At 44.7% G+C, this 26,321-nt stretch overlaps 1 protein-coding gene across 2 annotated transcripts in view; it reads right to left on the bottom strand.

Annotated features, from left to right (window-relative positions):
• Window positions 1-26,321, bottom strand: part of PARP1 (poly(ADP-ribose) polymerase 1) — a 142,236-nt gene that overhangs the window by 4,205 nt on the left and 111,710 nt on the right. For both annotated transcript variants that reach the window (XM_068675933.1, XM_068675932.1), the window contains exons 2-20: window positions 23,934-24,061; window positions 21,639-21,801; window positions 20,644-20,762; window positions 19,385-19,599; window positions 14,027-14,123; window positions 13,582-13,698; window positions 12,490-12,666; window positions 11,920-12,061; window positions 10,534-10,674; window positions 9,606-9,848; window positions 8,497-8,565; window positions 7,556-7,688; window positions 5,998-6,193; window positions 4,411-4,539; window positions 3,136-3,219; window positions 2,098-2,220; window positions 1,563-1,691; window positions 772-870; window positions 102-254 (exon numbers count right to left, since the gene is read on the bottom strand). In XM_068675933.1, the coding sequence (XP_068532034.1) occupies window positions 102-254; window positions 772-870; window positions 1,563-1,691; window positions 2,098-2,220; window positions 3,136-3,219; window positions 4,411-4,539; window positions 5,998-6,193; window positions 7,556-7,688; window positions 8,497-8,565; window positions 9,606-9,848; window positions 10,534-10,674; window positions 11,920-12,061; window positions 12,490-12,666; window positions 13,582-13,698; window positions 14,027-14,123; window positions 19,385-19,599; window positions 20,644-20,762; window positions 21,639-21,801; window positions 23,934-24,053 (2,649 nt within the window). In that variant the 5' untranslated portion in view covers window positions 24,054-24,061. The remainder of the gene's footprint in view (window positions 1-101; window positions 255-771; window positions 871-1,562; window positions 1,692-2,097; window positions 2,221-3,135; window positions 3,220-4,410; window positions 4,540-5,997; window positions 6,194-7,555; window positions 7,689-8,496; window positions 8,566-9,605; window positions 9,849-10,533; window positions 10,675-11,919; window positions 12,062-12,489; window positions 12,667-13,581; window positions 13,699-14,026; window positions 14,124-19,384; window positions 19,600-20,643; window positions 20,763-21,638; window positions 21,802-23,933; window positions 24,062-26,321) is intronic.

The following is a 26,321-nucleotide window of genomic DNA, read 5'->3' as shown; positions in this document are numbered from 1 at the left end:
GTTCTGCTCAGAGATCACATTGGGTACTTCCCACAGAAATTCTCCTATTTAGGTTCTGACAGTCACCATCTCTGGGAGGCAGCTAGAGAAGTTTAACATACCACAGGAGCTTCAGGGGGAGCTATCCGGAGACCCTGCGAGAGGATACCAGCAAAGTTGGTGGTGCGGGAGCCATGCCACAGCAGCTGGCGGTTATGGAGCTGCTTAAAGGGCTTGTAGCGCTGACTCTCTCCTTCGCGCTCAATCCTGAAGATCTTCAATTCAAAATGGGATAGGAGAAAAAGAAAAAAATAAGTAAATAAACCATTACCTGCACGCAAGTAATCAGATTAAAAATTGCCCAGTCTGGAATATACACCAATCAGCTATGAAAAACGATCTACATGGCTTTCAGTATTTGCAGCTTGCTATGTCATATTAGCAAAAGTAGCAGCTTTGATCACACAGTCAGTGATATTAATTATTTCTCCAGCCTACCTTCGACATTTTCCCAAGACCATAGTTTTCTGAAAAATCATTTAAGGAACCCAGGCTTAGTTTCAGAAGACTATTTTTTTATGAAGCAATTCAAAATGAAATAGAAGCACCTCAGTAAGCTTAGATTTATCTCTGCCTAAACTTTTGCTAATCTATTAAATACCAATTGGTCTATCAAACTACGCCTTCCAGAAGGGAAACAAGATAAGGTACTCAAAGAGAAACCACAAACAAGTTGGAAGGCTCATAGATGCCAATCTTCACAAACTAAAAACACAGTATTGCCATACTTACATCCACAACTTTGAGGTCATATGCATTGTGAGTAGCAGCATGGGTATTTTTCACATATTGTTTAATAATCTTGGCTTCCTCTGAATCTTTGTCAACAACCTGAAAAGAGGCAAATGAAAAGTTTCTTTAGAATATAAATTAGTAGGCTTCTTATAAGATGAGGACATCCACCCTATGCTTGCAACTCCCCATTTTATTATTTGTGAATTTTTTTTTTCCTAGATAGAGAAGATATACTGATATACAGAGAGCACTTAAGCAGAGAATGGCTGACGGGTGAAGTGGGAAAGCAGCTCTGGAAGCCTACATGACTTCCAATAGCCCTGCTCAAAGCAGGGTCAGCTGTAGCAGGTTGCCAAGGGCTGACTCCAGTTACGCTTTGACGATCTCCAAGGATGGAGCCTCAACAGCCTCTCTGGGCAACCTTTTCTGGTGTTTGACTACCTTTGCAGTAAAAAAAAAAAAAAAGTTTAAATAGAATTTCCTGTATTTCAATTTGTTCCCATAGCCTCTCGTCCTGTCAGTAGATACCCTTGTCTTTTCTACTCTCTTCCACAACCTGTTATTTATACACATTGATAAGACACCCACCAAACCTTCTTTCCTGCAGGTTAAAAAGCCTAAGCTCTCGTAGTATCACCTTGTACAACATATGCTCTAGTCCCTTAATCATCTCACTGGCCCTTATTGAACTCATGCCAATACATCTGTCCACTTAAAGTTTACTCGATCTGTTGCACTCCAAACCAACAAGATGTCAGGTTGCATTCCTGGTCACTCATTTCCTTTACCTTAATATCAGTTCGGAGCTTTTCGTAGTTGATGTCAATTGGGTCTTTATCTCCATCTTCATTCCCACCTCTTAGAAGGCTGTAAGCAACCTCAATATCAAGCAAGTTGTCCAACATCTGCACTTTAGCCTGAATAATTTAAAGAGTTTTATTTATTTGTGCCCTTGCAACGTTCAGAATATCTCTGCAATACTGCCAAATTATAAAAACGTATGTGAAGCACATGCCAGGCACTGGCACCTAACAAGACCGCCTTTTACATACATACATGAAAATATATTTATGGATATTCACACACACATAAAAATAGATCATGATATAGAACATATCTCCTGATACCTTATATCTGTGTGTATAAATACACGGATTATATATATATGCACATATACAAAAAAGATATTCTGAAGAAAACCTCAAGCTTAACCTCATGCTTTTGTGAGGTTAAAACAAATCTTCAAACCTCAAAGAGTTTCTGCATTAGATGTCTGGTATTAGATCTGTTGCCTGCAAACAGCATATTGTTTCTTATCATTACCTGAATGTATTCTAAGTTATTTAGGAGAGGTGGTTTCTTCATTCCAAAGTCATGAGGAATCAGAGTATAGAAGCGGTTGGAGAGATCCAAGATCTGAGATTCAGAACCATTGTCAGAAACTGCCTACACAAGAAAACAAGCATTAAAGAAAATTATCAAGCATGGCAGAATAAGGCTCCATAGCAACAGACACACACAAGATACTTGAGAACTAATAAATAGAAGCAGCAATACAAATCATGTTAATGTTGAACTCCCACAGGAGTAAAAGGGGCAATTGTATGTAATCAGTTTGCACGTAGTAAGTCGCTGTACCTACCTAGAAATATACAGAACTTCTGGTATTAGAAAAATCTAATAGGGACTATTTTGCTTTCCAGAAAACAAAGTCTACATGAGGAAGGTATGTGTGCACATGCTCAGCTAGGTACTCTAGCAATTGAAATAACTTCTTGTATCTATGCTTTCCCAAGGAGTCCATAACAAAAAAGAAAAAGGGGGTATGCTGATACACTTTTGCAAGCTGTTCAGGAAGTACTGTGCAGTGATTCTTAGAACGGTCCAGATAAATGTGTAAATATTCTTCTGAGTCAACCAGACATTTATTCTCATAGTCAGACTCCTCTGGGGTGAAAACTCCAGCTCACTGCTAGACCAAGATACCCATTTAATTCGCTCCACTGTCATTTATGTCAACAGCAAGTCTGTCTCAGCCTGAATTTTGTGCTAGAAAAGCTAGAAAGATACCTGTCTATGTACTATCTAAACATTTACAGTAGTGAAGAGAACTAACTAGTTACCCATGGAAACCACATCATCTTCTCTACCTAGAAACACCTCAGATCTTTTCCTAAATCACTAATAATTTCACTTTCAACAAAAAGGCTTTCCCCTTTTATTTTAAGATAGATGACACCTCTTTCCATTATCTTTTAAGTTACGGACTAGGAAAGAAACCACGCACACTCATACACCCCTCAGCATTCACCCCACTCTAAGCTCAGAACTCTCTTGCTCTAACATCTCTTTCATGCTCACCTGCTGAACCTCATTAAGGATGGAGTATGCGCTCTGGATCTGTCGCTTGCTCAGTTTTCCCAGTGGCATCTTCTGCAGGTCAATCTGATGAAGATTTAAACAATTAAAACAGGATTTCACAACACTGAAACCATTGCAACACAGTCAAGTGTGAATAGGTTACAAGGTGCTTCATATTCATTGTTGAAAAACAAAACAAAAAGAAACACAGTTAAAAGAGATGTCTTGGCTATTGATTTATTTCATATGGTGCTGTTGCTTTTGTATTGATGGATCTTGGGAGAGTTTCACATTTGCATTAAATGCTTGCATAATTAAGGACTGTCTGAATACAAAAGCATGTATCAAAAGTTGACTCCAATGGAGTTGTTTACAAAGGTCATACACATCCCCTCTGGACTCTTGACAGTACTCACTATACACCCGGCAAGTCAAACTAGCATTTACTTAATCTGATGGGTTTAAAATTCAGCTCAAAGACAGAAGATCCAATGAAACCATGTACTACCTGGATAAGCTGTCCATTATTGACTCACTACAAAGCTAGGAAACCCAGCTGTATGAAAATCTTCTCTGCAAGCTGAACTCGAAAGGCTCTTCTAACACACAGAGATTAGTTTGAAAGCCTTACGGTGATTTTTTTTTTTAAATGGAGATTTTTAAGGAGATACTTCTAGTTGCAGCTACACATACATATAGTCAGGGACTAAGAAAAGCCAAGACGGACTGCAGAAAGAGAAGAAAGGCTTCAAAACTGATCATGTCTTGGGGACACAATTGAGATTAATACTGCCAGGTGCACTGAGGGTAACAGCACAGATCAAAGTATGGGAAAAAAAAGGGTATCATTACAACAAGTGAGAAATAAAACAACAACAAAAAAAATAGAGCTTGGCCCAGTTCAAAAGGGGATCTGGACTTTGACAAGGCAATTCATTAATGCTTGTATCAACTGGCAACACTTCAAGTCTGAGCTGCATGCTCGTTTGCATGCTAAATTAGTGGCAGCATTGCCCAAAAAATCTGGTTTACCCCTTATAACAAGGACCACACCTATATTTTAAAAGCTGTGTGCTTCAAAACTAAATTACTATTTCCAGTGCTTGGCAAATTCTGGTCAGACTTCAGCGCTTCTTTTAATGCTGATCTAAAACCAACACATTTCTGGCAAGCATGATGCATCCTGGATTGCAAAGATCTTGCTTCTGGCTGTGTAAGTGCAAATATGAAGAGAAAGGAAGGTTAGAAGTGAAAAACATGAATGTGTGTGGTCACCTCAAATTCCACCATTGCTTTCTTCATGCTCTCCACATCAAAGATCATCTTAATAAGGTCTTGGATTGGCTTAGCAAGTTTTGATTTAGTCCCAGCACCCACTGTGAGTTTCTTGACAGCTTCTTCATCCTGGGAAGAAGAAATAGCATTAGAAATAGCAAAGTCACAAAGGATAAAGGTGATACACTGGCTGCCATGGTAACAAATTAAACTCAATTTAGTGTATGCATACTATTATTAGACTGAAATTCATAGGGAGCGTGGGACACTGCTCTGACATTCTGGAGCAAAGTGGCTTCAAAAATCCACTTATTCAGTAACTTAGCAGACCTTATTTCACGAGGGAGAATTGTGAAAGGTAGAATTGTAGAATCAAGGAACTGCACCCTGTGTGCATCTCTGGTTTACCTCAAGGAAGAGGTCATTTACTTTTTCTGGAAGCTTTCTGCTACATAAAGACCTTGATATGAAAAAAAGACTGTTTACTTCATTGTTTTATGACAAAATACAGAGGTAATAATTAATTTCACTAAGTTCTTATAATAAAAACTGTCATAGATGAGTACAGGAGTCATCAGTTAGCCACAATACCATCCAGGTACTTGCATGGATAGAGCATTTCACCAATGAAGCATCTGCCAGATGCTACGCTGTCACTGTACACTGCAGTGTAACAGACAGTTGCTGCAATATTCAAATTTCCAGAAATAAAGCTAAGCACTGGGTGCTTCATACTGAAAGAAGTCATCCAGTAATGTGGCCACAGAAAAATGTAATGTCTTAAAAACAGGTCCTCTGATGTCTTTATAGCTATTAAACAGCATTCAACTATGTCATCTGAAAATAGTTTAAGTTATAGGTAAATCTTTAAATAAAGACACAAACCCCAATGGGTAGGAGAAATAGAATTCTTATTTTGCTTAGCTGTCTAAATAGCCAAATCCTACTGACAACAAGTGATTTCTCTCAGTCTGCTCAGTATCTGCACTAGGCAGAGTGCTGCATAAGATTTGCTTCACCATTTGGGAGGATTTTGGATGCAGAAGACAGATGAGAAGTCTCTATTTAAATAAAAGAAAATGGTGTTTTCAGACAAGGGAGTATGTGAACTGACTGCTCATTTGATTTCTAATTAACATCTGTAAAATTACAAAGAGTAAACAAGAATAATTGCTAAACAAACTTCAGTCTTGACAACGGAAAACAGACTAGTTTACCAACACATCTACTTTAATCTTTACACACGACTGCTCTCATTTGATCTACAGCTCTATTTCTCTACTGGAAAGAATAGGCACTAGTTACTTTACTAACAAAGTAAACTGACCAAGGAGTAAGAATCTCAATATCCCCCTGACTGGACACTTTTTCATACAACGCTATGAAAAAAAAATATATATATATATTTAAACATACCCATAACAGTACACACAGTAGCATGTATTTGTCCTCCCAGTGGTCTCCCTATGCTTATATGAATAACCCGTGCAATGAAAACATCTGCGCTTCATTCCTCAAATTTGTTAAAGTGTAAATGATCCAACAGGGAGCACATTACAGGAAAGCACAGGGACACTTCACAGTTACCTGTCCATAATCTATTTCCAGTGGGTAGAACTTTTTGGGATATTTAGTGAAGTTCTTCGAATGCCACGAATTGCCGGTTTTCTCTTCATACAAGTTAAGGAAGTGTTCAACAGCATCTTCTTTTGATGGCATCTGCTCCAGCTTGTTACTCCCAATTACAGTGCCCACACGACCCCAGGATCTAAACACCCAGTACCTACAGAAGTGAAACATGAGAAAAAAAACAACAGATATAAGACTGAGACTCTAGATCTCAGTACAATTTAAACTGATTCTGCAACAATCATACAACTGTGAATCAGCCATTTCCGTACCATGAATTTAAGGGGAGACATTCTGCAGGAGAGCAGCAGAAGAGCCACCACAGAGCATATGTCCAAAAACCGGTGTAATAAACACCCACTGTAAACAGACCAGACGTACACTCCTAAAGACAAATGCATGCACAGGCGAAGAAAAAAAAAAAAAAAGGCTATCACCGCTATAGTCAATGCTTCGTAAATACCCATCTAATACACATCTTCAGACTTTTGGGGTGTATTTGAAAAACAAACACCATGCACTTTTAAGCCTATGACTCAAAATCCTAGAATTCAGATTCCCATTTCTCAAATAAACAATTCAAGTACATGTTTGTATTATTGATATCAACTTGTGTAAGCTTATGTATTATTTACAGGGATACAATCAAGCAAACATTCCAATTTGTCAGGTGCAAAACGTGGTGCTGAGATCCCTCCATGCACCAATCACAGATCCAGGTACAAACGCCAAATGCAGGAGCCAGCAAGAAAAGCTTATGATGAACAAGGTAGAGTACAAATAAATCCAGAAATGAACCAGGTTTGTTGCTGACAGCTATTAACTCCTCCAGATTTCTGTGCATCCCATGCATGCTTGTGGGCACAATTCCACTTCAAAGAACCCTCTCCACTTCTTTATCTGTTGTCAGAAATACAACCACTGGACAGCTCTGCCACATGCCTGATGAGACTGGAAAGCTAAATGCATTATCACCCCCTGACCATTTCAATGCATTTTGCTAAGCAGCTGCACACTCAATCCAGGAATACGCTGTGGTGGAACAGGCAGAATCTGTTTTTGTTTCCCAGAATTACAGCTCTACAATTAGAAGACAAAAATAAGTTGGAGAATATGGGAGAGATTCCCGCAGACTTCATGCACATGGTCTTAGATGTTAAAACAGAAGAACTTTCTCCTGTATTTTTAAGGGCAGCCATGAATCACAGAGCAGCATGGCCCTCCTGTTAGTCAGTTAATCTAGACCTGAGAAAGTTCCTATTGTATGAGCCTCACTTCTCCTAGGATGCAAGAATGAATGCTTCCAGAAACAATTCAGCAACCTTTATTACTTCCCAACTTAGGTTTTGTCAACACCACAAAGAAACGCCTCCATACAGGGCAGAAACCTTCCCTGGATGTTTGCATATCCTCAGAAAAACATTTTGCCCATTCCTTCTTTTTGTAGAAACAAAAAATCCAGTACTTATTGGAAAAAAAAGTAAACAAAGGCATTTATGGGGAAAGCTAAACTCACCTGCTCTCTCTATCATCCTCTAGGAGCTGCAGTTTGTAATAGGAATTTGTTCCTTTCACAATATCTACTAGACCAAGAGTTGCACTGAAGATCTTTCCACCTTTTTCAAACACATGAGCAGAATCCTCCAAACCTACAGAGAAGAAAATGAGAATACAGAAGTGGTTACCATTTTAGGCTGCCTTGCTACATTCACGTTCACACAGACATTTCATTAAGTTGTATGCATTTTAACAAAACTATTGGAAAAAAGTGATAACACGCTCATTCAAAACTACTTGAAGCATGTTTTCCTTTCAACAGATAGTGAGTATATACCTTTTGATATACTGGAATGAACCTCAACCCTAACTTTAGAAAAAATAATTGTATGTTTGAGAAAGGACCATCTAAAAATCTAGTATTTAACATTGCATGGCTGGCTGGAAGAATTCTCAAGAGATATAGTTTTGCAGGTGTCACACTAGAAAATGGACTGAAAAAATGAAGGCTCATCTTGGCTGCAGTATGACTTCTCAGGGTGACATCTGTACACTGTAGGTTTGGAGAGCAGCAGAAGTTGCCCCCCAAGTTAGAGTCTTGAGGCAGGTGCTCATGCCATACCCATGGGCTCTGCTGGCTAGGCTTTTATTCACTCTTCTGACAGGTGCTCATGAAGCTGAGCAAGGGATATGCTTCAGTTTAAGTGGTCCTTCAGAAAGCTGCACAAGAAAATCTTGGAAAATCCATCTTTAGATGTCAATTAATAGCCTTCCTTTGAAAGCACGAAAAGCTGGTTTAAAAAATCAGGTTTCCTTTTGTGGAATCCTTAATTTTTATATTAAACCTTAACTTTTACGTTAAGGACTCCAAACCCTTAGCCTTGCACAGAAAAATCTATTTTGTAAACAATCACACATCCTGTGGGCTGTGGCACAGGTTCAACCATTGCAATCACTCACCAGAATCAGGATCTACTGCTGCTCCACCTTTAACTGTTAGCTTCATTTTCTTTTCAGACTTGCTAGGTCCTGCAGGAATAAGGAGTTATTTTTTTCCTACACAGGCAACGCGGTTTAACTTGAATCAAGATACGAATTCTCAATTTGCCTAATTATGGCCTTAATCAGACTTTAAATCAGGTTCCCAGTACAAGAACACCAGCACGTCAATTTTTTTTTAGCTGCCTTTAGCAGCCAATTCACTGCCATCCACCCCCAGCTCCCACACAATGAAATGAAAAACAAGGTCTCCCCACATAACATCCATTTTCCTTCCTCCTGGCCCCAAACGTCAGGCTGTACCATTTTTTCACCTACACAGTAGATAAAAGTCGTATTTGTGGTTGTGTTTAAATAGGATTTAAAAACCCCATAGGGAGAATGTGGGACATTCAGCCCCCTCAGAGATTCTGTTGCCGTGAAATAGTTTGGCAATAACACACCCAGTTGAGTGATAGAAACCAAAAGCTTGGGGAATATGGAAAAGAATGGGTTCTGAAGAAAGGTTCCGAGCAGATCTAATGGCTTTCTTCACTTTGCAGCATGAATAATGCAAACCTGCTCGGCAGTCATAAGGAATGCCACTGGTGTTGGATTTTTCCTTCCTTCATTAAAAAAAAATAAAATACATTCTATACTCACTACAAGACACCATTGCTTTGGGCTCCAGCATTTTCTCACGTGTGAGCACCCCTGGTGGGGGTGGTCACAGTAGTGTCTGTCACAATTTAGTGCTCCAGCAGCTCCTTGAAGCTGCAACAGCGACCCAGACTGGCAGAGAAAGTGTTTTGGGGAAGAGTTCAGACTGATGTCAGGGAGCCTGTGCACGTATAGGATGAAAGATCTCTGAAGCCAGACTGACCTAGGACAAATGACAGCCAGTTCAGGAGACAGCTTCCTGTTTACTTAAAGCTAGTCTTGTCCCAAGGCTTGATTATTTAAATTTATTATGAGAAAAAAAAAGTCAGAGAACTCTAGCAAAACATGAGGCTAGATTACACCCAGGTTTGTTTTGTGCACACACAAAGCATTAAACAGGTCCCTGGAGAAACAACTGCATTGTTCATCACCTTGTTCTTCTTTGACCTTCCCAGCACTCTTCGTATGCTGGGGCTTGCTGCATTTCCCATCCACGGCCACCTCGTGGTGCTCCATTTTTATCTCTGCACCCCAAGGTGAAATTGCATGGACAGAAAGAAGCTCCTGAAAGCTCTTGGTGGAGGATTTCACGTCCTGAAGAAATGCCTCTGAGACCACGCGGACTTTGGCCTCCTTCACTTCTTCCATCTTCTTGCTCATTTTCTCCAAATCCTCTGAATAAGCAGGGTGGGGAAGGGAGAGACAAAAATAAATCAATGAGGTTTCAGACTTTAGCCCCTACCTCTGGCCATGATTCAGGGATCCAAGGCTTTGAGGAAATACATTTCCACAACGTTTAGACCGTAGCCTGGGCTAGAGCAGGAACACTTGTGTTTTACCTGGCTGGTCCAGCTCTCCCCTTCCTAGAGCTGGGCTGGGGCTGCCCTCTTGGGCATCCTACCAGGTGGGAGCAGATCTCCTACCTCAGCACCCAGTTTGGAGGTCAACACCAACAGGGAGCAAGAGCTGTCTCCAGAGAAAACACTGCCCTCAAGCGCCCACAGTCAACTCCACAGCTTCTCCAAGGCAAGGGTGGCTTCTCCAACGTCAGAGTCCCCAGCACTGTCAGTCCACCAACACTGGCTCGCACACCACCACGCTCTGCACAGGGATCTGAGCTTCAGCTGCTGCAAACCCAACAGAGCCTCATGGCACAACCCACAAGATTAATATACTAGGGGAGTAAAACTTAAAGAGCACACATTGTCTTTACGTTTCCAAGGACGCTAAGGCAGTGTGCGCACACAAACACTCCTCCTAGCCCAAACACTAATGCAGAGAGCTCTCGGGACGTGCACCCTCTCTGATCTGCTCAGCTCTGTGAGGAGCACTACCAGAAAGCACTGCATGGCTGCTCACTCTGTGTGCTGATGCACAGCGTGGCCTTGTTAGCTGTCGTCGTCATCTTTCCTCCCAGCTCCTCCACGATGTTCTTCACTTCCTCCTTGTTCTTGGACAGCTTTCCAAGAGCCAGGATCTTCATGTTGGCCAGTGGTTTGTCTAGGGGTTTGGAAACAACACAGCACGTTAGTGGCAAGCACAAAGCCCCCCAGAACAAATAACAAACACAAATGGACAGCATCCTACACACTCGGAACGATCAGCCCAGTCAGCAGGGAGACAAGGGTCTAAACAGGCCTGACCTGTGCTAAGGCAAGTGGCAGAAGGCTTCCGTTCCCCTAGGAGAGGCAACAAAACCCAGCACACCCAACAAACAGAAGGGACAGAAGGCAGGAAGGATGGATATGTAGGCACATTAGTTGTCTGCATTTCTTTTTAACAAAAATAAAAATCAGTCTGCTTCAACACTGTGCTACTAGACTGTTCAGCTTCCCTCCTCATTTGATGCCTGGACAGTGTGAAAGCTCATGCCTCTTCAAAAGGAAATCTGTTTTTGAAGAGCTGCAGAAGGTTAGTCTCTCAAACAACAGTGTTCCCACATTAAAATACACTTGAGTCTTGATCTTTTAGACAGTACAATGTTATAAGTTGGCTGAATCACACAAACCCCATAACAAGACAGAAGCAAACTGGTAACCAGCTGCTGCTCCATCACATCACAGTGTGAACTTTGATGCAATGAGCTTTGCAATGTGGGTGGACCCAAGACACAGGAAATATCTCAAAGTGTATCCCCACTTCTAAAGTGAGTGCTATTAACTCTGGTTGACCAACTGAGGTGTTTATTCACCCACTACCACCCAAACGCAAGTGAGTTAAGCTGCCAGCACACAAATCAACCTAGGCTTAATTCTAATTAACAGACAGAATTTACTGTCATGGAACGGGTTGGAGACAGCGTATCTTTGTGCATTGCTGGTCAGTGGTTAAGACCAAATCCAAACGGAGGATTTCAAACAACCTCTTGACCTTAAAAAGGTGACACTGGACATGGAATAAGGAGTCTGGCACAACTAAGGTCCTGGATGTTCCCCAAGAAGTCAAGCAAGAAGGCATTTCACAGCAGATGTCACTTGGAACACAGGCCTTTAAATTTCCAATTCATCACAAACATACCAAAACATACCTAAAATGATCTGTCAGAAAACAACCAGGATCCCAAGCACATGTCCCCAGACAACCCACCATAACAGGGTCTACCTCTGCTAGGAAGATGAAGCACATGAGACTCTGCTATTCTGTTTCTCACCACAGAATCTCAGTCGCTCAGCAGTAGAAGAGAAAACAGCATGCCTGGTTAGGGTTTTGACAGGAATGGCATTACACATCCTGAGCTCCACTTACCTTGGGGCGCAGAAACAGTCTCTGTCAAAGGAGCAGATGCATGTGGAGGAAGCGCAGAGTTCACAGTTGCAGCCTCTGGAGGGAATATCCTATCCTGTTTCTTACACTTAAATTTCTTGAGGTAAGGAATTTCACGAAACTCCTGGGGGATGGAAGCATAAACAGACTTCAAAAACAAATAATACTAGAAAATGTTAAGGCTAAGTTGAGCACTGGTCACATTTTGTCATTTACTGCAGATTTCTGAGATTAGGATTCATATTCTGACAGGCAAAAAGCCAGTTTACTGACTGGGAATCCAAAGCTATAAGAAGGTAAATGACTAGTTTCAAATCAAATCACCCACATCTCTTAATCAAGTGTTACTGGGATGACTCTTGTATATTAGGTGCCTAGCCCTGTAGTGACATAGCTGTGACAGGATCTCCCCACTGCCACAGTGGCTCAGCAGCGCAGTTCAATTTGCTCCCTAGCATCCAACACTGACTGCTGCCTATTCAAACTCCCTGTAAGAGGAAACATCAATTAAGAAACATACTTTGTATCATTGATTTTGCAATTAATACCCACCTTCGGGATTACCCAGTCTTTCCTGTTGGGAGTCTGTGTTTTAGCAACGCACTTAGTCCAGGCAGTGATGTCCCCTGAACAGTAATACGCATCGCTCTTGAACACAAACTGCCCTTTACACTCCTCACAGGGAAGCAGAGCTCCAAATGCCATCCCATCTGCCACTCGGTCCAAGATCTAAAGCCACAAGGAATATAAAACATGTCACAGCAGGAGTAAACTGGAAGCCCACACATTGCATTACACTGGGCTGGACAAGAAAATTACTGTAAAGCTGTTGGCACACAGACACAGACTTTTCCAGTACTTCATGTCATATGTACATTGCACATGAGCCAAGATTCTTTGCAGAATTATTTGATTTACAGTGCCTTAAACATGGCATGAAGTTTCCCCAGTCACACCACACCTGTTCACTCACGTTCATGACTCACAGTATCTCCTATTTGGAGTCAGCATTCAGGAGAGCTTATCTACCACACGGCCCCTGACCAGAGAGCAGCACAGGAATGGGAAAAGAGGAGATGAGCTACTGCATCTGAGCACAAGAATGTAGGTGGGAATGTAGGCTCACACAAATCCCAGTTTTCCTGCCTTGAGATTTTCTTGACCATTTTGAGTCTAGGGAGTTCCCATCCCATCCATGTGGATGCAGGTCCACATCTTTCTTGTGCTGAGGGCTCCAAACCTGGTCGCAGCACTCCAGGTGGGGCCCCACAAGGTCAGAGTAGAGGGTGACAATCACCTCCCTCACCCTGCTGGACACGCATCTTTTGATGCGGCCTGGGACACAGCTGGCCTTCCAAGGCCAGCGACAAAAACAGGGAGCAGCTGGGACATAGCAGAAAACCATCCCATCGCTGAGACCAAAACATTTAATTCAGCATCAGACACCACTATGCAGTGCCTTCACAAGCCCATGTAATAGCAATATCATCAGAGTCCTGGGACAAAAGGACTGGGGGTTCGCACTTCTTTTTTCTTTCTGAAATTTTCTGTTTGGAACATGCTGCATGCTTGTGGACTCTGCAGCAGTATCAGTGTGGGTTGGCTTCACTGAAGACCCAGCACACATGTAAATCGATTACTTACTGCGTTCTCCCCTGAAGGCACTTCCTGCTTGTTGGCAATCAGCAGCTCTTTCAGGTCATTAGTGGAGCAGACCTTCCTCAGCTCGTCCTTGATGCCCCAGATCAGCTCTGTCTGTTCCTGTTAACAAAAGCCAGCAGCTCAGCAACCTGCAGTCAATCACTAAGAACACACTGCAAACTGCAGCATGTGGACAAGGTTTTAGCAAGCCCATGGGATTTTAAGGTCAGCCTGGGAGACAGCGAGCAACAAGAAGCTTTGCCAAAGGGGAGAATTACACATTTTACCCAAACAGCTAGAACAGATTTTTAAAGCCACTGCACTGCAGCTCTGCTTTGTCTGGGCACCAAGTACAGTCTCTCTCCAGCTGCCACAGCTCTTCAGTTAGTGCCTGACACTACACTCTTCTAACAAGGCAGTCTGTCGGATCTGATCAGCTAAAACTCACCTTCAGCTGTTTTTCCTGCTTTGATTCCTTCTCTTTCTCTTTTTTCTGCTTCTTTTTCACAGTCACATTTCCATCTACCTCCTCTCCTTTTCTCTTCCTAATAGGGAAAAAACAAACACCACATACACAAAGTTATTTTAATTTACGCTATTTAATTTATTTAATATTCATGTTCCTACAACTCTGTTTATTGACTGCTGATATCTGTAGAGGTTTGAATGTCCTGAGTTTTAGCAGGCAAGCCCAATTTATCAAATTCTTCAATTCTAGATTGCAAATACATACTTGGTTCTGCAACAGCCACCTCAATCAGGTCAGGCACACTGAGCTTTTCCACAAGATAACTGCAATCTGGCAGAAGAGCACAGAAAATGCTACAACACAGAACTTCAGGCATACTCAGCCACACCTGTATTAGTTACTCCGAAGGCACAGATAAAACTTACTGTGTATACTTATACCTCTCCACAACCAAGGAGAGGTAGCAATGAAGGTTAAAAGACAGGACTATCGTGTCTTTCGGCTGAATCAACAGCTTCATTTTTCAGCTAAGACAGTGCGTACTGAAATAAAGGACAGCAAATATAATACTTCTATTAAGTTAACACACTGGGAAACTTGATACTTCCCAGCTAGTTCCTCTTCAGCTTGGAATTAGGTCTGATCTCTGAAATCAGAGAAGAGGAAGTTTACACCTGTAAAGTACTCCCAGGCCGACAGGGGTTTTATGATGTACTTACTACCTTGCAGTTCTGTATGCTAAAATACACTGTTATTAGCTGGGCCCTTAGAGCTACACAGGGAGAAGTTATAGAAAACGGCAGTCAAGAAAGACAAGGAAGCCAAATGAAAGCCTGGGGATTTTGGCAGACTTCCGAAGAACGAGAGACCTCAGAGGAAGATCATTTATGTTTCCAGACTTCTGTCATCCCCTTGGTCTGCATGGCTTCAAAACACATTGGTGTCAACAAATCATCTCAGTGCATGTTCTCATTGTGAGAAAATAAAGTGAAATTTTATCCCATTTGAGGCAGGATGGACCTGGCACTTGAGGCACAATATGAGCACAGCTTGGACAACTTGCACTTCATTTTGACAGAGCTGCTATTCTTTAGAAACATCAGCCAGGAGTATTTTTAAGTATGCAAATTCTAACTTTCTGAGCTGTGGCTGATGGTTAAGTCAAAGTTAACATTCTCGGTTGCCCTCCACAATTTTAAACACTTCATCTTCTAGTGCTTTGCTACTGTTAAGATAAACTTAGTACAACAGCTTATTAGCTATAAGGCTACAGGAGGATGTTGAAAGGTGCTCCCTGAGGACTTATCCACAAAGGACCTGCAAGTTCTAGGAAAAATATCCTGGGCCCAAAACTGGGGCGAGTTCTCATTTCATCTGCAGTAGCTACAATAGCCCTTTGTTAGCACTTCTGGCCAAATTATGACTCAGACTGTTCTGTAAATCTTTAAGGTGCTGGGTTTGCAGAAGATCTGATCTCACAGCTGTCCCCTTGCAAGGTCCAATCGGTCAGAGCCTGTGCTGTGCTGCAAGGTTTGCTATCCCAGGGGACGCACGATGGCTACATCAGACTAACAACATTTGCTTGCATTTTGCAAGAAAAAGTCCATATTCTTTCTTAAATCACATAAGCAGGAACCAGTGTGGCAAGAATGGATACAGCACAAGCACAGCTGTGCCTTCAAAGGTCCCCAGACCATGCAAGTCCCCTCTTTGGCTGCAACCCCCACAAGGAGCAAGGCCAGAGCATCCACTGAAGATCACCTCAGCATAGAAAACAAAGCACTCACCATGAGAATCACAGCTCCTGAATTTTTAACCGAATCAGAAGCACACAGCATAATCCGGGAAAAACACATCAGTTTGAGCACAAAGCGCCCCGTTGTACCTTCCCAAGCCAGAGGGCTTAATCATGCAAGTATTTAGGATGGGTGCCCAAGTGCTGTGTATCTGCAGTCTCTCTCCCTTGGCAGGGTGAGAGTCAGGCTGCCTCCGGCAAGCCAAGACTCATGGCTGTGTAGTAACTTGTCTCTGGAAAGAGGAAAGCCAGGACTCAAACCACTGGAAGGCAATCACCCTGCTGAGATGCCTTAGGACCAAGGGAAAACATCCAGATCCCAGCAGGAACTTGCACTTTTGGCAGCCTCTCAGAGTTAAGGGGCAGCTGGTTGATTTTCCTGTAGAGAGCAGTTGCCATACCCGATCCAGCCACCCAAACTGCAGAATGAGAAGGATCATTTGGATTGCAAAGGCATAAAGCTGCAGGCTTCCCACCTTCTCTTTTGTTCCTGGCTATGCTGAAGACTTAAAGTCTAATCATTATTTTAAAGTTTGAAGAAGGGACAGGCAAAGCTGAATTCACCTCCCGTCTGCGCAGAACTGCAAGTTTTAGAACTGACAGAACAGATTCTCACTGAGCCAACAGCCACCCTTGGGACCAAATACCAGGTGCTGCCAGCAGCAGCCAGGTGCCACTGTGTACGCCCTTTCTCCTGCTGGGGAAGGGGCAGTGCAGGCACTCAACATGTATGGTCCAACAGCTTGTTTAAAAGGACTAGTACTTAGCATCAAATGCAGAGCACTTTTCACCTCCCTGGTAGATAGAGAACTACAAGGTCTATCCAAACTTTCAAGAGGGTGAAGAGGAAGGTGAACTGGCATGCTCTAGCCTGACCCTTCCTTACCATCTACTGTCTTTCACATTCTCCTTACAATGAAAATGAAGAGGTAAGGACAGTCAGAGCAACCCTGAATAAAGCAAGCAGCTGGTACAGGGAGGAGCTGGTACCCCCTTCCTTTCTCTCTGTGAAGCACTTGCAGATTGTTGCTGATCTGAGCACTTACCCTCTGCCTCAATCTGCAGTTAATCAGGTGCTACCTGATGGCACCTCCAGAATGACACTTGGTTCCCGTCCTGAGCAGCAATTCTACTCAAGCAAGGTAGAAAACATTGCAGAAATAAAGCAGATAGCATTAAAGATCAAAGCAGGAGGGCAAAACCACATGCTACCAGAGAAGCAGAGTGAAAAGGACCAGGCAAGCTGCTACTGCCTTTCCTACACCAGTACAGGAGTGCACCATCTGCAGAGAAGCCACTGGGTAGGACACAAAGACCCGCCCTTCCCCAAGCCTGCAAAATGCTGGCACTCAGGCAGGACAGCCTGCAGCCCAGGGGGTCAGCATGTCTCCCCCAGCATCGACCAAGAAAAGCCACCAGGATTCTTGCAGGAAGCTCTCCTATCTTTTCTCCCTCAGATGAAAGAGATTTTCCCATCCTATTCTTGGTAACCCTGCTCGGTTTCACTCACCTGCAACAGAGATGTCACACCAGCACCTTTTTAGAAAGAGCCAATGGGGCAGCCCAAGTTGGAGCTTCTCTGCAGAGCATGGGCTAGACAGGCAGAAGCAGCACATGAATTTGGCTATGTCATATCTGAATTGCAGACAACACCTGACGCAAGATGTAATTTGGTTGCAGCACAGGCAGAGAACTTCAAAGTTCATTTTCAGGATTTCACCTACAGCAGATGCTCTAATGCTGTTTCTGCGAGAAGATGCAATTTCTGTCATTAATTTCTGTTATCTGACTGAACACACAGGATGAATGACAGGAGCTAACTGCATCTCACCCAAGCTTCTGGGCTGTTTCTTTTTTTGTAGGGTTTGCTTCTTCAGAACTTGTCTGCTTTCTTGGCAGGCAATCACCAGGTAGGAAGCACACCCACACCTCTCCACTCTATTTATAGTCCCATTCATTCAGTTCATTTGACAGACAGCTACTTTTTCAACTGATTCTTACTACCCTTGGCTCAAACACACAACCCAGACAGCAGAAGAAAGGTGGTGTGGATCACAAGAGCCAGCCAGCATCCTCACAGTTGATGGGCCTGCTCATGCAGTGCTTAGAGAGCAGAAAAGATCAGCTGTTCTGCTGCTTTGCTGGCATGAGGTCAAGGTTCACAGTACCCTACATCACCATAAGCTTTTTTTCCATTGCAATTCCAGGCTTTTATTTACACAGTGACTTGGCAAACTACTCTGTGGCCTATCTTTCCAAAGCCTTAATATTTTTGCAAGTATGTGAAAACACTGTGCTTCTACTTATAGCCTGCAACACGCAGGGGGAAAGTGCCTGTGTGAAGAGGTAAGTTGGCAGGGAGTCACACGCAGCTCGTCTCAGCCTGAAAGGCCATAGCCTGCAGCAGCTCAGCTGAACAACCAGTTGGTGCAGAACCCAACAGGGCTCACGGGGGAGCACCAGGAGCACCCATTTGCATGGCGCTGCAGGACCTTCCCCATGGCACCTGCACCACTGCTGAATGCTTCTGGAGCAGCTGCTTGCCAACCAGGAATAAAGTATTGAAGTTGAATGGCACCCTCTTAACACCACACAGAACAGTTTAGACAAGCTCCACTGTTACCTATAACCAAGGACAACACTGAAATACTCTAAAGGCTCTGAATCATGTCCACCAGCCACCTACTTACAGGACCAAAACCAGCAAAGCCAGTGTCAAGTCTTACTGGGCAGTTTCACAGTGAATCCTTATAAAAATAGAACTGAATTCAGTCTACAAAGAACATGGAAAAGCCCAACATCTTACAGACACCGTCTTTCCTGTTTGTAGAATCCAGCAATACTTTATGTTTCCTCCTCCATGGAAAAAAATAATAAATCAAACACAGGCTGGTGTTATGAGGCATGATGCCAGGCAAAGTCACTTCAAAAAACAAGTAACAGAAGCCTTCACCACCAGAAAAAGATTGAGCAAAGCTAGCAAGCCACCTGAAGGGGTTCTCTGTTAACACAACTTTTGTCAAGAGCCTCCGTTCAAAATTTCAGTGCCAGGCAATACAATTTCAGTTGTACCATGACAGATTATGCAAACAAGGACATCCAAGCGTGAACGCAGCCAACAAGTGACATTATCAGACTCAGCACCTGTCCCAGATCAGCAGTACACAGATAAGATACCAAATCAATTGTCTACTAAGTGGTTAGACCAGGGAAACCATCGCTGATAACAGCATCACACAAGGAGGTCCTCATCCAGTATCCACTTGTATTAAATACGCATTTTAGGGCTAAAAGCCCCAGATCAGTTCTTTAAGTCACAGCTGCTGGTCTCTGCGTTTCCCTCAAGGCAGTCACAAGGGCAAGCGCACTACAGACTCCCAGGGATGGGGAATGGGGCTGTTGTCATTTCCCTAAAGCCACAGGAGTACCACATCCTCCTACAGCTGCTCTTCTTTTAACAGAGACAGAGCAATGACACAAACATTCATCACAGATGTACACGAAGGCAAGTAACAACGCGAATTGTTACATTCCACACATACCCTTCGCTTTTGGTAGCTGGGAGCTGCTTCTTCAGAGTTTCTTTATCTTCAGCTTTCAGTATGCTGAAGCCAAGGAGCTGGGCGGCCCCGTATGCTGGGAGGAAACCCAGCTCCGCTCGGCGGCTCACAAAGCAGTCTGGGTGGTACCAGTTATCAATCATTCCCAGCTGGGGTTTTTCAGGATGTACCATCTTCTTGGAAATCCGAATCTGTCCCTAGAGCAGGTTAAAGAGACAAAGCAACTGTTAGGCCGTTCTGGAAAGAGCAGGATATTAGTAAGCTCCTTACTAAGCTGATGCTTCCTAAACACCTGTGAAATGCCTGCAGCTATTGCTCAAGCCCTTCCCTGCAGTCCCTCTGCTTCCACTAATACTCTTTCATGGTTGGAAAAAAGACATCATTTTAAGTAATTTTCTGTTCAAAAACCATTCAAAACAGGTAATCATGTAGTCTTTACTCCTCCAACTCCCTGATTGCTTACTTGCTGAACTTAAACAAGAAAAGATCACATCGCCAAACCCCATGCAGGCAACCCTGAATAATTAGTTTACATTCCTTACCAGTCAAAAATCAGCGCTAGCATTATCTAACCCCCCCTAACTGCAAATTACTTTTCAGATGCCCAAAAAGCAGTCGTTTTATGTACTTTCAGACTGCAATACTTCACACTCCAATAAGGAAACATTTACGCTCCAGCCACCAACCTTTCTGCAGACAGAGGTATATCAGCACTGCTGTTTGACCCTCATCAACTTCACCAAACTGGCAGGTTTATTTTCACCTATCACAAGCTCACAGCTTCATCTCACCAACTGCCTTTAAAAGCAGGCTAACGAAACACACTGAAATATAGGGCAGCATCGTTAATTAGCTGCATCGCTGTTTTTGTCTGCTCCAGCGGAGCCAATACAGATGCTTTGCACACAAACAAAGGAGGAGGAAGAGGCTTACACCTTTGCAGTGCTTCGACAGGCAGAAGACACCTGTCTCTTCCTACCAAAAATACTGGCAAGCAGCGTTTCAGTCTGCTCAAAAGCTCAAGCGAAAAGAAGCGTTGGCAGGTCTGAAGCCCAAGCTCCAATGCCTGAAAGATGCCTTTGTTGTCAGCTGTCCTGGACACAGCTGCTTCTCAAACACAGAAATGCAACTCCAAGTGCTCTCCATATGCAAAACAGACAGGAAGCAATTAAAAAAGCCACTGCTGGAATTGGGACTGGTGGAAGAAAAGACAAGAAACGGAGAACTAAAGAAAATCTTACTTTTTCTATTTTCTGTTCACAGCCTTTGCAAGTACTCCTGTTAGACTTTGCATATTCTGCAGCAAAGTCATTCAGACTCTTCTCAGCCTTGCCACCTCCTTCCTGGTCCCCTCCTTTTCCTGGAGAACAAAGGCAAACACAGAGCGCAGCTTCAAATGTGATCCTCCCCCACTTTTACAAAAAATCTCCTCTATGCCAGATTGTTAGCAGTCTGCATTAGTAAACCTCTGCACTCCAGCAGTTCGTCTATCAAGAATCTGCACTCAGAGCAAGATAAGCAGTCCACGCTTAAAAGCACTGTTAAAATAGGTATATTTCTTTAAGCCACTGAGTAGCAATTGTACAGGATCGCACCTTTGGAAGTCTTTAAAAAAATCACTAAGTAAGCACAGAGCTGACACCTTTTACCTCTCTCCTGAAAGTAGTGTAAAATGAAGTCTTACTAAAGACTGACTGTAACAAGAGTCAGACATCTCTGCTTCAAAACAGATGTGTTCTAAATGCCAGTTTTTTTTTGTTTTTTTGTTTTTGTATTATGTTTCAACAGGCAGACCAACCTAAAAGTGCTCAGCATCCTTGGTTTACAGAGTGACTTGGGGTGGTTGGTCTGGTCTGTACTTAGACCCTTCTCACTCGCTCCAATTCAGTTCGTTGTGTAACAACGTCAAATAGCTACCATAACCACACACTGCAGTGAAGACACCATCAATACAGCGTATGACAAGAACATTCATTAATACTGGAGAACTGAAAACAAAATACAAAAGTCTTAAAAACAACAAATATTTGGTAATATGTCTGCCAACTGCCTTGGCTTTTTTTTTTTCCTCCTTTAAGAACAGTCATACTGCCAGCATCCTAGCCCTGGAGTGCAGTGGCACCACAGAAATTCTTCTGACATCACTTGCTAAGAGGGATGTAGCAATCAAATAACCATAATAATAGCTTGAGAAGACAGAACATGGTTCTAGCTAAACCTCTGAACCTCTGCATACCTCCTCCAGGGCCTCCAGTCTCAATGGCTTTCTTGATTTTCTCCTGATCTTCCCACCGAAGCTCAGGAAAACCATCAATGTCTGTGTGGGACACAATCCGAGCCCGCTTCCAGAAGCAGCTGTAGTGGTGCCAGTGAGGGACTTTGCCATCAAACATAGGTGACTAGGGAAAAAAAAAGCACATTAGGCTAAGATGGAGCAACTCAGAACCAAGGCAGGGAGTGGAGGGAGATAAAATAAGAACGTCTGGGTAAATATAATTTATTTATTTTAACATTAACATGTAGACATGACTTATGAAAAGCCTAAGAAGAAAATGTTGTGTGACAGACAAACTGCCAACTGAGAGATCTCAAAGAGCACAGGCATGGAAGGAACAGTGAGATTATCACTGGGCTCCTTAGCCAGTCCATATTCCTCAAGACAAAAAGGAAACAGCCTCCACGTGGCTATACCAACCCCTAGCAGACAGGGAGGGATTTCTTCTCAGTAAGAATCAGTCCTCCTGCAGTGATCAGCACAGCAAAACAGAGGTTGTGGAGAAAGCAGCACAAGTAACAACACTTGACTTGGCTGTTCCAACCTCCTCTGAGACTCCTGCAGCAGAAGAGGCTGCTGGCCTCGCTCTGCAAGACCACCAAGCAGGACACACAGTCCCTTTGAGGACCACCTCTCAAGCAAACAGGCTCGTGAACTGAAGAAATTCCTAAGTGGGCTGAAGGAGGCAGAGGCAAAATTTGAAGGGAACACCAGAACCCGAAGTCCCGTATCAAGACAGAACCACAACCAAAGTTTTCCCCTAACAACAGCTCTGGAGCTCTCTCTCCAGCCTCGTCACGGGAGTGCTCTGCTTTGTTATGACTCAGACACATTAGGTACCAACCTGTCACAGTTCCAGTTACCCATCAGACCAAATAACCGTGCAGCGGTTTGGCTCTAAGCAACGCACATAAACACCTGCTGCACTAACAGCACTCAGCGTGGTATTATTATTACTGATGATAGAGAGTTACTGACCTAGGAAGGCATTCTACATACCGCTCGGTAACTCTGAGCTGAAATATCAAAGAGTTTCATGCAGGGGCAGTAAGGAAGCAGAAAGGCTTCAAAGATGGGAGCCCCAGTGACAACCGAACCATCAACCAGAACTGTAAAAGGACGTGCCTATTTCTTGCCAGACTCTCCCCACAATCAGATTACACGGCTACCCTTTTGGCACAACAGCCACACAGCTGCCACACTGGGGTTGCTCTCAACGTTCCTGGAAGTCACACACACCTCCGGCACTCAGTCACACACTCCTGAGCTATGGGCTCATGTTTGGTGTTTTACTGGAGGACTGCTCATGGCTCTGTCCCTAGCACAAAGGCTTTAGGGGCACCAGCTGGCAGGGTGCACAGAAGGGGGCAGATCTCCTTCACCACTTGAGCTGCACAACTAAAGTGTGACTTCTCTCTGTGCAGGCAATGGAGCCTCACAGAATCACAGAATTTCTAGGTTGGAAGAGACCTCAAGATCATCGAGTCCAACCTCTGACCTAACACTAACAGTCCCCACTAAACCATATCCCTAAGCTCTACATCTAAACGCCTTTTAAAGACTTCCAGGGATGGTGACTCCACCACTTCCCTGGGCGGCCTCCAGGCAAGCTAGACTTAGGTTTATGGAATTTCTCCCAGCACACCTCTGTCTACCACAGTTTCTTAAATAAAGTATGAAAAAACAAAAGGGAGACCAATTTGCTTTCTGGCTGCACACACAGATAACAAACTGCCAAGTTCCAGGTGGAAACAAAAGTCAAAGTCATGGTGGTGCCGAAAGACCTGGGTGCCCACAGCATGCCAAACAGTGGAAACTGCACTTCCACGCAGAGTTCCCCAGATAGCAACCCAAAGGAAAAGAGCAGATGCAGCAGAAACGGCACCCAGCTGGTGGCGTGCCCCGAGTCTCCTTTTAACGCCCCCTGCGCTGTGTGCGGAAACCTCACACGTGGCCGCCCGCAGGGGGTTCCCCGGGAGAGAAGAAAAACTGCCCGCACACAGCGCCCTGCTGGAGCACGGGCCCTGTACTGGGGCTGCGCTCCGCGGCGAGGCACAGAAAGTCAAAATAAATAAATAAATAAATAAATAAATAAATAAAAGGATGGGGAGCGGAGAAGCGCAGCGAGGGCACGGGGGGAGAGGAGGGGAGCAGGGGGCGCGGGGAGGAGCCCCTGAGGCGGCTCCGTGAGGGACCCCCTGAGGGACCCGGGCCCAGCCCCCGGCCCCGCTGCCCCCGGGCCGGGCCGCGCGGTACCTGCACCATGAGGGCGAGGCGCAGCGAGTCCTTGGCGATGCTCTCGCCGCACTTCTTGCAGGAGGCGCGGCCGCTCTTGGCGTACTCAGCCCGGTACGGCTTCTCCGACGGCTCCGCCATCCCTGCCCCGGCCCCTGCCCCTGCCGCCCGCAGCCGCTGCCTCCCGCCGCCTCACGGCCGCCCCTGCGCCAGGCACCGCGAGCCGAGCGCCGAGCGCAGCGCCCCGCAGCGCAGCGCAGCCGAGCCGGGGCCCCGCCGGATCGACCGCTCGGCCGGCGGCGCGCCGCGCCTGGCAGCGCCTCGAACCTTCCGCCTCGCCGCCTGAGGGGAGGGGGCGGGGGCGGGCAGGCGCGGGCACGCGGCGGGAGCGCGGCGCGGCCCCGCCCCTCAGCATGGCGGGAGGAGGAGGGGGGGGGGGCGCTGAGGGGACGCTGTGAGGCGGCGGCTGTGAGGCGGCCGCCTCAGCTCGGCCCTTCCTCCGCCACCAGCTCGCTGAGCGCACTAGGTGGAGCTGCGAGCCCGCAGCCGGGCACATCTGGTCCGTGAAGCACCACACGAACACCGCACAGCCTGCACGGCACCCAGTTCCCTCACAGCTGCCTCAGCCTCACTGCACCTCAGCTGCCCTCATGGCGCCCCTCAGCAGGGGCAGGTCCCCACACACAGCCCCAGGGTCTCCTCCCAACAAATGCTCCCTCACAGCAAGCCACGCACACACAAAGGTCCCGAGTCAAGGCAATGGGTTGTTTAACCCAGCTCCCCGCTCGCACGGTGTGCCAGTAGCAGGGCCTGCTCCCCCAAACGCCTCCCAGCCCTCTAAGATTTGGGTTTCCTGCGTAGTGTCCCCAGGGGGAATTGTTCTTCCGTGAGACTGTCCAGTTCCTCTGAAAATACCCTTCTGTTTATACAGTGTTTATTTACAGAGTACCAGAAACGGAGATAGGGCTTCTTGTTAGTGTTTCTGCCTGCTGGGGCCGCTTTCACTCCTAAGGCAAGGCAGCACTTTCTAAATAATAAAGTGCTTCTACACAACCTGCATCCTAGAGACCAGCAGGGATCTGTAAAATATCATGAGGTGGCCTACAGAGCCATGCACAGACATTCACAGGCATGGAAACATGAAAGCATGCAAAAAAAAAAGTGACAGGAACAAATGGCTGTTCAAAGTTTAGCCTTTGTTGTTGTTGTTGTTGTGAAGTAAAGCCGCTAAATAAACGCTATACAACATGGGTTTGGGTGGATTTTCTTTTTACAAGGGGGTAGGTGGCTCTTTAGTAACGAGTTTAGGGATATGGTTTAGTGGGGACTGTTAGCGTTAGGTCAGAGGTTGGACTCGATGATCTTGAGGTCTCTTCCAACCTAAAAATTCTGTGATTCTGTGATTCTGAGTTCAAACACAGTGCTTGAAAGGATCAGGTGAGCAGCTCTGTGCATTTTACCTCATTTTGAGAAGTTTGTATACGGTTATAACCAGTGTTAGACTTTCTGAAACAGGAATGCCTACACAAAGAATTACACCTTTATTATTCTAACTTTATTAAAACATAATTTCCTCTGTAGACAAACTGTCATCCTGATTTGTGGTGTTATATTTGCCAGGTCCTGCTAGCCCCTGCCATAAATCTAACGGTCTCAGATGGCTTGCCTTTGTCACACCTTTGTCACTCAAGTGCGACACGCGGATCACAACACGTCCCCCTTCCCCTCTCACATGCCAGCATGGGACTAGAGGGTTAGTGCTCACACAGAGCCCTCAGTAACACAAACGGCACCGAGGACACTAGGTTTTGTTGCAAACCAGAGGATGCTCTGTGGCAGCTGTGAGATGCAGCGCCTGCAAGGCCAGTTTCCTAGGCAACCATCCATTTAAGTAAATCTGGTAGTTTAGAAGCCCCAGTATTTGGCTGCTGGGTTTTACAAGACGCTGCAGCAACAGCAGTTAAAGAGGGTAGGATTTTTTTGTTTCCACATATCTAACAATATTCCTGTGTCAGTGGACTGCCAGCTTCTGGGATCCTGCTAGACGATGGACATGTGAGACCAATATTTTGTTTTTCCTTTCTGTTAGCAGTGCAGGAATTGTGAGCTAGAGAAAGTTTAGAGAAGACAGAGCCAGACCCTTTGGAAAGGTGTACACTAGCAGGATGAAAGGCAATGGACACAATCTGGAACAGGAAATTTTGACTTTGACATCAGGAAGAAAAGATCCTCGTGAGTGTGATAAAGAACTGGAACAGGTATGCAGGGAGGCTGTGGGATCTCCATCTTTGGAGGTACTCAAAACTCACCTGGACAAGGCAACCTGGTGTTGGTGGACTCAATTCAGGAAAAACAAAGTAATCATTTCCACATTTTCTTGAAGGAGCAGTAATTCTTATGTTCCTGGTG

Source organism: Anas acuta, chromosome 3, assembly GCF_963932015.1.
Source record: "Anas acuta chromosome 3, bAnaAcu1.1, whole genome shotgun sequence".
Taxonomy (NCBI): Eukaryota; Metazoa; Chordata; class Aves; order Anseriformes; family Anatidae; genus Anas; species Anas acuta.
Note: the sequence above shows the minus strand (reverse complement) of the source record. Positions and strands in the feature narration are given on the sequence as shown.